This window comes from Phoenix dactylifera, chromosome 6 (genome assembly GCF_051530095.1).
Source record: "Phoenix dactylifera cultivar Ajwa chromosome 6, Ajwa_hap1_PhDact_Kaust_v1.1, whole genome shotgun sequence".
Lineage (NCBI taxonomy): Eukaryota > Viridiplantae > Streptophyta > Magnoliopsida > Arecales > Arecaceae > Phoenix > Phoenix dactylifera.
Window position 1 is genome coordinate 34,767,318 of NC_143195.1, and position 13,163 is coordinate 34,780,480.

Consider the following 13,163-nt stretch of genomic DNA (forward strand, 5'->3'; position numbering starts at 1 on the left):
TATTCTTAATAGGTAGATGTGCACAAAGAAACATTTATAAAGCGATCGCGGTGGAAGACAAAAAAAGTAATTTCAAAATTCTATTTTATTTTTAATTAAAATAAATATGATTTTTATTAATGGTGTTAGAAAAACTGTTATATTAGAAGTATTTGTGCGGAAATTGTATTTTATAAGAGTACAGAAATAAATATAAATTTTAAGAAAATATTTATATAAATTTTAATTTTTAGCAAGATATTTATGGAAAACTCTCTGCATAGAAAGCCGAAAAAGGTTACCGTAAACTTGGCAGTTCACTGAAGGAATAAGATACTGGTGGTGCTGATTTTTGTTGTTTGAGACGATGGAGGCTGTTTGCTTCATGCGAGAGCAATATATTTGCAGCATCAAGTAGTTTTTCTTGCGAATAAGGGGTTGAATACTAAGTTACTTTTTAGTTCATTTTAGCTGTGTGTTTTAGGGAGATTGTTCCGCTATCATTCAACCATCAATGGCTCTGCAATCTTGGTCCACCCTTTTCGAGTGAAATCGAAGCCATGATCTCAATGTTTTTTTAACAATTTCGAGCCACCCACATCCAAAGGGAGTGCGATTGCATGGCTTATTGCCTCTCAAATTTTGGTACTAATATTGGATGTAGAGTGGATTGAATTTCTCATTAGCATGATGATTTGATCTGCAGAAGTGTCAAGTATTATACATGTATATGTATAAAAATCAAACAAGTCTACTAATTGTCCAGTGTGTTAAAATGCTCATACGAGATATTTGCTGGAAATAGAAAGTTTTAGTTTGGCCTCTTCACTTACCTGACATTTGCATCTAGTGATGTTCAATAAATCACATATCACTTAAATTGTTCTTCCAGCGACTTCAATTAATTGAAAATTTAAAATTGTTTTTCTAATCTATGGCCTATCCATGTTATGATAAATCTAATCATAAAAGAAAATACAAGATTTTCTCTTTTGATTTGCTTTTCGTTTACATGGTTGCACCTCCAAGACTATATGTTCAAGTATCTGGTAAATATATGTCATTTTTAACAAATTCTCATGAGAAATAGAAAACGGTTAAGATCAATTTATAATTTCTATTGGTATCGAGTTTTTTTTTCTATTGGTTTTGCTGATATTCATTCTACTCCCAATAAATGCCATGTTTTTTGATAGTAGGATTATTGAAAGACTTATTCTGTTAAGGCTCACCTTGGGAGGGGATTGCATTCACGTCGAAGGAGATCCTGTGTTCAGGTAGATCCAAAGTCACTACAGGACAACTTATAGGTATTCATTGCTACAGAACATCCATAGGCTAATACCTTCTAGGCAACTCATATATATAAAAAGACGAACAGAGCAGCTAATTAGGTTACCTTCTATAATATTCAGTATTTTGGTGGTATTTTATGGGATAGTTATGAAATTATTTCTTTTTTTCTTATCTATCTTTTATCTTGTGACTTTATTAGATGCATTGCTATTAAAAGTGTATGACCTATCTGACCTATCAAAAGAAAGAAGGATTTATTCTGTTCGTATGGAAGTGCAGATTGTATGCTCCTCTTCTAGTACGGCCTTTTGTAGCTAGACTAGATGTCTCTGCCAGCTTTGGCTGCATTTTTTTTCTCTTGTTACCGAGTTTTTAGCGACCATAGATGGCGCATGATGCAGCAACAACAAGCTACATAAAATTGATGTATATTTCACGAATAAAATGTTTTTAAATTGGAGCTGTCCCATGACCGATGGGAAAACGTCCAATCAGAAACTAAAGCAAGGGGTTCACCCATCAAGTTTGTGGTCATCAAATTAACTTTGATCGTGAATAAACCTCATTTCGAGGTTTTGACGGCAATACCGCTGAGGAGGAAGAGTTGGCTTTATAGTTAGGAATCATGACTTCAAATTATTGCAGCAGGAAGACAGCATATTTTTGATGAGTCTATAATTGAAGCAAAGTTGAGAGCTGTATAGGGAGGCTTCATTCATGCTAGATTAGTTTTGAGAGTGGACAATGCTTATCTCGAACGTGACTCAGCTATGGTGGTCGATTAGATTCAGGCCTAGCACAGCTATGATAACTGGCATCCGCTACTCCAAAATACCCGTGGGCTTGCTTTCTTCCGGACTACTAATGTACATCGACAGACGAACAATACTGACTGGGTTGCTTTCCATGCTACGTACTATTTAGAAAAATTTCTCTGAAAGAGTTTTAAGTATGTTTTTTTTTTCTTCTATTATTATTATTATTATTATTATTTTGGACCTTTCTCGATGTATATAAAAAAAAACTGCGGCTCACAAGTTTTTCCAAAAAAAAAAAAAAAAAACCTCTGAACCGAGCGAACCAGGGAGTGAACTGGACCGCGCGACTCAGATACGGCCGGTTCAGAAACCATCGATAATTAGATGGCGCTACCCCAGCCGGGTCCGCTTTCCCGGTCTCCTCTTGCTCTCACGTGCACACCCGGGGCACCCGTGGCCAACAAACGTGTGAATCCTCCGAGTTCTATGCGTCTATAAACGGACCCTTCGCCCCTCGGATACAAACCCAAATCTCAGCCGCTCGTTTTCTCCAGCCACGATCGAGGCTAGGACAGTGAGATCCCCCTCGCTCTCCTCCGAAAACCCTTGCCCTTCACTCTTCGCCTCCACGATGGCGGCGACGCCCACCGACACCGCGGATAACAATGGCGCTGCGGCCTTGGAGCAGTCCCCGGAGGCCGAGGCCCCCGCTGTTGAGGCCACCGAGGTGGAGGAGGAGGCCCCGGAACCGGAGGAGGCCTCCGATTCAGCGGCGGAGGAGGCCTCCGATTCAGCGGCGGAGGAGGCCCCCGATTCAGCGGCGGAGGAGGCGTCCCCCGCCACGACCGCCGAGCCGGAGACGGAGACGGCGCCGGCGCAGACGCAAGGCGGCGAGAGCAAGAGGTGGCCGGGGTGGCCTGGGGACAACGTGTTCCGCCTGATCGTGCCGGTGCTGAAGGTGGGGAGCATCATCGGCCGCAAGGGGGAGCTCATCAAGAAGCTCTGCGAGGAGACGCGGGCGCGTGTTCGTATCCTCGAAGGGGCTCTTGGCACCTCTGACCGCATTGTGAGTACTCTCCTTGCTTTACGCTTGACGGGATTCTAGGGTTTTGCTTGCTCTCTTTGTTTATAGGGTTTTATTGGCTTGTTCTCATTTTTGTTCGATCTGCTCCGTTTATATCAGCATCTTGCTTCGTTGATCTGATCGTTTTCTCGATCGCCATCTGAAAGGGATTTGTGCGGATGACTGGATTTTTTTTTTTTTTGAACTCTAAACTTAATGACCTTTATTTTTTTGATCAAGAAGCTTGAGTTATGTTGAGTGGTTGCATTGTGAGAGTTCCTAATTGGTTATTTTTTCCGTTGTGATGTAACTTAATGAGCTTTTGTAGACCCTTTTTCTTTTGTACTTCGTTGTATTGAAGCCCCATTAAAGTGTTAACGGACTTCTTTTTTTTCTAAAAAACAGGTTTTAGGATTTGGATTTTGCTTTATTTGTAGCCCTGGAATTTCCAAGATTTTGATATGAATCTTCCATTGCCTATGCTACTTAAGAAATGAGAGAAATAAGGAGCTCTCTTTTCATGTGAGGTTTCTCTTTTCCACTGTATTTCCCTGTAAATTTCCTTGTTATTCTTTCTACATTTCTTCAAAATCAGCTTTTTGAAAATTATAGGAAGATCTTTGCATGCACTTGGCGCATGATTCACCTGTGTAGGGAATTGCCATTATTGTACCAAAGTATTGATTTAGCAATGAAATTTTTATACTACATTGAGCTTACTGTATTTGCAAAGTCTGTGAATATACATTCATTGCAAAAATTGGTCTTCTATCGGGTTTATTTATGAATCTGAAAACATTATGGAATTTATATACCGATGTGTATTCATAAGATCTAGCTCTGTTCCATTTGATGTTTGATTATTCATGTATTTAACCTGCTTTCAAGGGAAAAATTTGCTGTTATCCATGGGTATGGTATCAAGAAACAACAGGTATAACAGTCTTGTAGAGGGAGCAACATGCATAACAACCTCTTCAGCATGCTTACACTTTTAATTTCATGAACACTACAGCATGCCGTCTGGTGTCGAGATGGATGACCTCTCAAGTGGAGCGTCATGCACCATTTGGAAATTTGCATTGAATAGTAGAATAGATATGCATGCTGTGTATACATGCATGCATGCGTACATATGTTTTAGTATTGTATTCATATGAAAAATCTTTACTCTGCTATATTGAATTTGTCCTCTTAATACCTATGGTGAGGTTTATAAACTTGTCTGGAGTTAATGCTGAACTGAAATTATCTGTGACAGCTGTAGATGTTCTGCTGAGTTCAAACTGTTTTGTATCCAAATAAGTTCAAAAGCATTTGCTTTGAATGCTAGACTATATGTCTTAGAGGGATAAAGCCATCATATAAATATAATATTCCTTGCTGGACAGTTTGTAATATTTTCTTCCCATGCATAGGTTCTGATATCTGGAAGAGAAGAGCCAGATGCAGAAATATCACCAGCAATGGATGCTGTTCTAAGAGTATTTAAACGTATCAATGGTATAACAGAAAGTGGGGGCGATGGTGCTACCCCAGCTTCTGCTGCACCTGCTTGTTCAGTTCGGTTATTAGTAGCATCATCTCAAGCTATTAATTTGATCGGGAAACAAGGTAGCTTGATCAAGTCAATTCAAGAGGGTAGTGGTGCCACAGTACGGGTTCTTTCTGGAGGTATATTCCTTAAGCATCTCTGTGAAGTTAATGACCATTTACTTAGATTCTCCACATGTAAAATGTGTAGATATTTTCTCTTGATATTTCTGAGCTAAATTTTGTATGAAAAAGTATCCTAATCAAACTTGTTGTAGCTGATTATACTTATGTTGTTAAGATTTTCATGTCGAAATTAATGTGTGAAAAGGTAAAGTGGAGCTTGCATATTTCTTTGTTGGAAGAAGTAAGGTTTGCTGATTTACATGCTTGTTAATTTGGTTAAGCTGTTGCTTGCCATTTAAAGTAAATTGATTTTGAATCATTTAATGCATTTAAATGGACTTCTGAATGATCTGGTGTTAAAAAAGAGAAAAATATATTGCCTAGGCACTTTACATAAAATTATGACTAGAAACAAACTATTGTGCATAATATTATTGCGGACTCTAGGAGTAGAAGTGGATACAACAAGGTATAAAACTTCGAATGAAATTAATTAGCATGCTAGATGAATACACGATCTAGTACATCAACCATGCTAGTGAATTATTATAAGTTGTAAGACACTAGGTACGTGAAAGTTTTATATAAATTCTGGCAATTGCAATATTAAGATTTCAATGGTTAAATGGATTAAGCGGCTGCTTAAATACTTAAGTAGACCGAACAGCTTCTTGGACTCTGAGCAGATATTAGTTAAGTGGTCATGCATTGTGCTTTTGTTTGAGCACTTAAACTTTCATTTTTCTAATACTGCTGACTTGTAAATGGTGCTAAGCTGATGAATTTGGTTTTGGGGCTTAAGATGCACATATGATGCTTCGCCATAATCGAGGGATATTTGATTGCTTGGTGGTAAATATTTATTTGAGATCTTGATGATTTTCTTATTTGCCAAGGGTTTGGTTGCCAGCACCCTTGGCTCAATTTCATTTGATTCTTGCTGGGATAAACAGAAGAGAGGGAATTTGCCACCTCCTTGTCGACATTTACATCTAAGCTACCTAAATTCTTTTACCTGGTTGAGGTATTGGTTTTGGCGCTTGTTGGTTCAAATTGGTAATACTTGTAGAATTCTTTCTGCTTATTGTAAAAACTATCAAAATCTTATAAATTGGACTGAAAAAAAAACCCAAATGCCCTCAAATATTTTTTTACCGTCCATGCCTGTAATATAACTAAGATAATACATAAGAAATCTTAAAACACTGGTGTGTCTTTGGAACCCTGGACGGGCTTGATTATTTTATGTACTGCAACCTGTGTTTTACTATTATCACTTGTAATTCACACTTAAACTACTTTGATCACTTGTAATTCACACTTGCCATCTGCCTCATGATTTTTAATATTTGTAATCAATGTATCAAGATTTGAAATTCCTTAGATTACACCACAAACCAAAAGTTTGCATATGCATGAAAAATCGAACATGGAATATCCTGATGAATGCAATTGTGGTTTTTGCATCTTTTTTGAAGATTAAAGAATTTGATACCTGATTTTGGTGTCTGATATTGACATATCAACGGTAAAGCAATGTGATGTAACATTATAGCATCTCAGATATTCTAAATTTTCTTAATTGAAATTAAAGAATTAAAAGGCTAGTTATACTATTAATATTTTGGTGTTAAACTTCATCCGTCCATTTTGTATCAATGTCTGGTATTGAAAATAGAAGTAGTTCAATGCACAATTCACTTTCCATTAGTTGAACATTTATGTTCTATATGTATAGTAAAGTTGCCCGTTCTATTCTAGATGGAATGTATTGAGACATTATGCAATGGGGTGTAAGATGACCTAGACATTGATTTGCCATGCTGCTAGTTGGTAATATCTTGTTTTGTTTATCTTACCAATTTTAACTCTATATTTCTAATTACCTCCAATTTAAATGTCTATTAGATGGAGAATTGTTATCTTTTTTCTAGTTCTCTTGTTTCTGCCATAGATTCTGAGTTTTCAATGTTTGCTTTCCTTCTTTATCCACCCTTGTTTTTAGTTCCAACTTCATGTTTGATGGAAGCTAAACTTAGTTGTTTTATCAGAAACAATTACCACGTGTGACTGTAGCCTTCCTCTCCAAATATTTTGTTCTAATCATGACTTTAGTCGTTTAAAATCTAGCACATCTTTAGTCCTATCTATGATTTTTGATTTGATCTTTCTTAGACAACACTTGCTATTATCTTCTATTCATGCATCATGGCTAATCCTAAGTTGATCACAATCACATTTTTTTTTCTTATGTTAGCGGCTGATTCCTTCTTATTTATCATCTGAATTTACCCTAATTAGTTGACTTTGCCTATTTCTTGAATGGACTTGGGTATTACAGACATATCAGTTCTAGCCTTATATTTATCGCATGTTGTGACCTAGTGACCTTGTTGCAATCATTATATTCTTTCTTATACTCTGATAGAATTTTTGTGTATCGGTTACGTTATTTTTCACAAACCTTATTCAAAAATATGTTTGGCGTAATCTTTATCCATTTGTCCATTATGTATAATCTATAATGATGTTTGGAGCCACTATTTTTTGTTTAAAAAGAGGCTTATTTCTTTCTTGCCTGGAGGCATCTTGGAAAATACTTGCTTGAGGGTTGTCTCTCCACAAGTCTTGAGGCTTATTGGTTAGGCTATATATCAGAAATGAAAGAGTTAAAAGTTCCAAATATACGATCCATACATGCAAGTTGTCTTATATTACAAGAATATGACCTGAGGATTTGGTCATCTTCACCAGAAAATAGAAGGGAAGATATTCATCTTTTCATATATTTGTGCATGGAACTGACTGTGGATTTTTATTGTTAAACAAGGTATGGCAAGATATGAAATTTGACACTAACCATTAAGATTTGTCCATTTGCATGTGGAATATGGGATCCATTACCAAAATTTGCACTCATTCCAAGCATAATTCAACATCCTGTATTCTGCTCTTCCCATTATGTATTCTACATTTTGGACCTTTTAGAGAAATCAATAAGGCCTAAGTTTAGGGTCTCTGTACAATTGTTGCTTACCAATTGCATAAGCTAAAACTCTTTCACCAATAAGTTAGGTTTTGTCCATTAACTGCCCTTCTGGGTCTGATAGCAAACCTAGCCCTTCAGCAGAGCTATCCCAGTCATTTAGAGGGTTGATATCATCATGTTCTCATGCTGAAACTAATAATATCCTCTTCTTCTCACAAGGATATGAATTCAACTTAGCTCAAATTTACAAAGTTTGAACAAAAATGTTGGCTGGGTCTAACCGTTTAGCGATCTGTGATGAAAGAGAAAATAGGTAATTAGTCACCTGTGACCATTCCGAACCATTATCTGTATTCACTGAATTGGACTTAAGTCTGGCATCAGCAAACAATTAATTGTACAATATCGAACAAGAATTCAAACTAGGTTCTATGCCTGTTGACTCTTCTGAACCAATTTCTGGATTCATCGAACTGGACTTAAATCTGGCATCAGCCTCCATGTAAGGAACTCAGTAATGGCATCTAACAGAAGAATGTTATGCAGCATTTAATCATCTCACTTTTTATTTTTTCTAATGTATTATATATTGCTCACTTGTTTTGGGTCTGTGAACTGTCTAAAAAAAATTAAGCATAGGCTGAGATGTACCAATCATTTGACTCATGCGGTAGGTTGTGGCCCCATGTTACAGACATTATCCAATTAGAGTAAGTTCCTCCTTCAGCCATATGACGTGCTTTTGAATTTTCATTCTCTGCGGGCCTGATCACATGAAATTCCTGAACACCAGCTGCCTCTGAATATGAACAAGGAACTCCCTTTTTATGCCCATGCATCATAAACTGTTTGATAGTGCTTTAATTTAAGTTTGGAATGATTGTGCTCAGATTTAAATTTTTTTCTTTGGCATGCCATTTGTACATGTGGTCCATAACATCTTAATCTTTCTATTGCTAGATGAGTTGCCATTCTATGCAACCACAGAAGAAAGAATTGTAGAGATACAGGGCGAATCCTTGAAGGTTCTCAAAGCACTAGAATCAGTAATTGGGCATCTCCGGAAGTTTTTGGTTGATCATAGCGTGCTTCCTTTATTCGAAAAGAGTGTAAGTTTCTTTTTTGAAGAGGACTGGAATTTAACTTTTATGTTTTGTTGATTGCAGCAAACTGATGGTTACTATGTTCTTTTCCCCTCCCTCTCCTTTAGTATAATGCGCCAGTCACTCAAGATCGTCCGGTGGATGCTTGGGCCGATAAAACACAGTCCTTAATCCATGCGCTGCAACAACCGGTAATTGGAAATGATTATGCTCCTCCGTTGAAGCGGGAATCTCTGTTTCTAGATCGTGAGTCTCAATTAGATCCACAAATTCCACGGAGTGGACTGTCATTATATGGACAAGATCCTGCTCTCTCTGGGTTACGTGCTTCGGGACTGGGGCGTGGTGGTGCTTTAGTGACTCAGGTCCAATTCATTTTCTGTTTATTCTTAATTCTTAGTTTCAAAATAATTATCTCTTTAAGGTTCTATTTTGCTTGATTCAGTATTTAGTGTTGAGTAGCATTCAACTATAAGCTATAAGAGTTTATGTTACTATAATTTTATTCTTGGACATGTGTGATGTGCATAAGGGGAAGCATAGATAGCTAGGATCCCTTATCTGATTGAGGACATATGTTTTTCGTTTACCTTGATAGAAATGCTTCTACTTTGGCTGCTCTACTTCTCTTCTTTCTTTCCCTTAAAGAGAGCAAGAACCTAGCCAAGAGGAGCGTGCCTATCAAAAATGTGAGTTTCTATGGCTATTTGGTGGATGGAGGTATTAGGTGGTCTAATAGTGTTAGTTTTCTTTTTTCCTTTTCCTTTTTATCCATCTATTTTAATTATGACATGGAACTCTTACATGGGTGGCTTGGAACATGAATGGGTGTCTCAGGCTTTTCCATCTTATATTAGTTATATGTTTGAAGCGATGCATTCGCTAGACTAAGCTTTGATGTGGCATTATGATTTTTCTTTGATAAAGGTTCTTTCGTTCCATTGTCTTTGTTTTTTACATTAATAGAAATGTTTGTCAAAATCCTTAATAGAAGGTATATATAACTTGGTGTGCCTGTTGAAGTTTAGTCTCTTAAATTCATAAGACAATTTTGGTAGGAACTTACAATTTTTCTATAATAAGCGTGCATTCATCTTGCTTGAGGTTATTATATGGGAATGAGTCAAAAAGCTACTAAGGCACCTTCATTGCTTGTTGAAAGTGCATGAAGGTTGTTAACGATTGATTTATTAAACCTTTAATTTCAGGTGTCTTAGCTTGGATTCTAAAAGGTAGTTATTGATGTTTTAAAGCAGCTATTTGTTTTGCCCAGTCTAGTTGCATATGCTTGATTATCATTTTTTGAAAAGTGGCACTTTCTTCATTTATGCTAGATTTTGTTTTCAGGAAGATGACAGCTAGGAAAACCCATACTGTGCCTCCATCTTTTGTAGGTTTTTGATTATCAGTTTTCATAATTGACTTGGCTAAAACCAACTGAATAAAACAGCCCTTGAAAGATTTAGGCTACTTTCTCTCATTAATTGTATGTTGTAACATTAGTGTTTAAACTAAATGTCCAAGGGAACATGTAGAGTTCCCTTGGTGGGTTACCAACTTAAACTTCTTCCAAGTGAGTTGTTGATAAGCTGGTGTTTTCGAAACTTGTCTCGTTTATTATGATTAATTTCTCAGTGCCTTCACCTGAAATCATTGTTTGAAATATTCCGAGATTCAGATCACCCAGACAATGCAAATTCCACTGTCATATGCGGAGGACATCATTGGTGTAGGAGGAGGAAACATAGCATACATCCGCCGCACTAGTGGAGCAGTACTTACTGTTCAAGAGAGTAGAGGAATGCCTGATGAGATTACTGTTGAAATCAAGGGCACTTCTTCACAAGTTCAGGTTGCTCAACAGCTCATTCAGGTGAAGTATCTCATTTTTTTCGGGAGGGAACTCATCTGAACCTTGGGCGTAGAGAAAATATTTTGCATAATAGCTCCACTGAGTAATAGTCTTTTCTTATTTATATCCGCAGGAATTTATAGCTGGACATAAAGAACCACTAACAAGCAGTTATGGAGGTCTTGATACTGGCTTGAGATCAAGTTATTCTCAGTTGGCAAGTACAGCTTATCCATCATCATCATTTGCATCTCAATCACATGGTGGTTATGGGTCCTCTGGATTAGGAGGATACGGCGGCTATAGGCTTTAAGCTGAGAGACACGGAGCCAGCTGATTTTCTGTTTTTTTGGTCGCACCATCAACTCTCAGTTGGTTTCATGCCTGTAAAGATTTAGAACAGCTATTAATCTTCGAGCTACTTTGTTTTAGACGTGTATCGTTTGGCAATCCTCTTGTTTTGCAATCAGACATTGCAAATTATTAAATATACCATTAGGCGAACTGGATCAGTGCTCCCATTTGTTTGGGAAAACTCTACTCTATATATATGTCGAAGCTTCTGTTCAGTGCGTGTTGGTGGCTAGTTGGGGTGAATGAGTATCTAGCATTGAGTTTTGACCTTGTCGATGATACCGGGGCCAGATTCGCCAGCAGTGTTATCACCCTAGCAGTACCATTATCCAAAGCAGCCATGGATTTTATGGTAGTTCGAATTTCAGTAATAAACGTATGAATCACAGGTTATCTAGCTAATATGCGAACCAGTGGCAGATGGTGATAGCATATGGGGAACCATCTCACTTTTTCTTTTAATGTTACCATCTCCCAGATGGTTCAGGATGCACTAATTTTGCTCCATCACAGCTGCGTGCTGATTTCAAGCTGTTATGTTCCATGAAACTTCGTGCTCCCACATCTTTATTGTCATTGGATGTCTAGATTTTTTACTGGGGCAGTAGAGAATAGTAACAGGTGCATTTATCACATTTAGCAAGGCCTCCGCTATGAATTTGTTTCCGGTGCTTTCATGCCTGCCAAAACAAAAGGTTTTAAATACATCACTAACAATCCAGTTATGTTAATTTAAGTGGAAGGTCAGTGGTTTGATAGGTTGGCGTACGGCATTAGGTACCAGGATGCGAGGAAATGTCTATTAAACATCTCATTTTCCATAGCATTGCTCACTCAAAATACATTTTGCATCGCACTGAATCTCCCTTCTAATAAGATGAGAGAGTTATTTGTTTTTTGTTTTTTGTTTTGTTTACCTCGGCACACTAGCCTTGCATAAGAACTGTTATCTGAGTTCCTAGACAAAATGCTATACAAAGGTAGCGGAACAGGTACAGAGCAGGTTCTTAGAATATCACCAGAATGATGGGCAGCAGGCGGCCCAAAGTTCATGCTAGAGAGCTGTTTGTTTGGGATTGAAAGCAGCTTCAAAGTGCAAGTTGGATATTCAGCATTTTAGCAGGGGATAAATGCCATACAATTTTATTTTATTTAAGCTGGGAGAAAGCACATTCCAGAGTTCCTATGAGAACGGCATTCACATTAACTGTATTTAGGAAATTATAAGCCAGGTGAAATAAATAACGGAGAAGTCATCGGCCTGTGACCTGCACTCTAACTGTGGCTTCTTCTGAGGTTGTTAGATCTAGATGTTCTGCTCCCTTGCAGTGATGGGCCTTCAATATAGTATTGGAGGAAGTGAATAAATATGGAACGCATATCTATTTGCTTGAGGTGACATAACCATCAGACGAGCTTCGACAGAAGTTGCTGTAAGACACTCTTATCATATGTTTTGATGAAAAGCATGGACTGTGACTCTGAGTTAAGTTGAGTTCCTAGGTGGCGATATGCCTTGTATCTAATGGTTGTTTGATAGGATTATGAACTTAGTCCATGTTAATTAACCTTGCCCATAGATTCCACATCTCTTGGAATTGTTAAACATTCTGTAGGTTATCATGGTGTTGTCCTTGAAAAATTATGTGCAAACTAGTGCAACTTAGCTCAGTTCACTCACATAAGTAGGCAGGCTCCTAGCCATAGAGTTTGCAATGATGTATAGAGGAACCGATAAGCATTGGAATCCTATAAAAAATCTTCAACTTTCTTGGTTATAAGAATGACAAACTCCATGTGGAGGGTGATAGAACCATTCATCTGCAGGATGAGTGCTGCTCAGCTGGACTAAACTATAAGTCCACATGACACTTCTTTTCTCGTCAGCATGACATCATAGAATGGTGTTGGGTTCCACAAGTTGTGTTAGAATTATTATGTAATGGGAGAAGGTGGTGCTCAAATGATTTTTCTTTTTTTTTGATCGACGGGCCCTCTTTATATGGTTTCCAGCCATTACTCTGTTTTGAATATTTTTTTGAGTTTCTTCTATAAATTTGTGAGTAATGCTCCATGCGCAACTGAGATAAAAAAAATATGCTTTCACTTT

At 37.5% G+C, this 13,163-nt stretch overlaps 1 protein-coding gene across 1 annotated transcript; it reads left to right on the plus strand.

Annotated features, from left to right (window-relative positions):
• Positions 1–2,541: 2,541 nt before the first annotated feature.
• On the plus strand, positions 2,542–11,268 carry LOC103704613 (RNA-binding KH domain-containing protein PEPPER-like). The gene is made up of 6 exons (XM_008787974.6): positions 2,542–3,099; positions 4,515–4,770; positions 8,705–8,853; positions 8,955–9,212; positions 10,526–10,720; positions 10,833–11,268. Exons 1-6 carry the CDS (start codon positions 2,665–2,667, stop codon positions 11,010–11,012), a joined length of 1,473 nt encoding a protein of 490 aa, XP_008786196.4. The 5' UTR covers positions 2,542–2,664; the 3' UTR covers positions 11,013–11,268.
• Positions 11,269–13,163: the final 1,895 nt, after the last annotated feature.

Coding starts and splice junctions, on each gene's coding strand:
- LOC103704613 (XM_008787974.6), top strand. CDS start 2,665: ATGGCGGCGACGCCCACCGACACCGCGGATAACAATGGCGCTGCGGCC. Junction 9,213..10,525: donor GTGGTGCTTTAGTGACTCAG/GTCCAATTCATT, acceptor TCCGAGATTCAG/ATCACCCAGACAATGCAAAT. Junction 10,721..10,832: donor TTGCTCAACAGCTCATTCAG/GTGAAGTATCTC, acceptor TTATATCCGCAG/GAATTTATAGCTGGACATAA.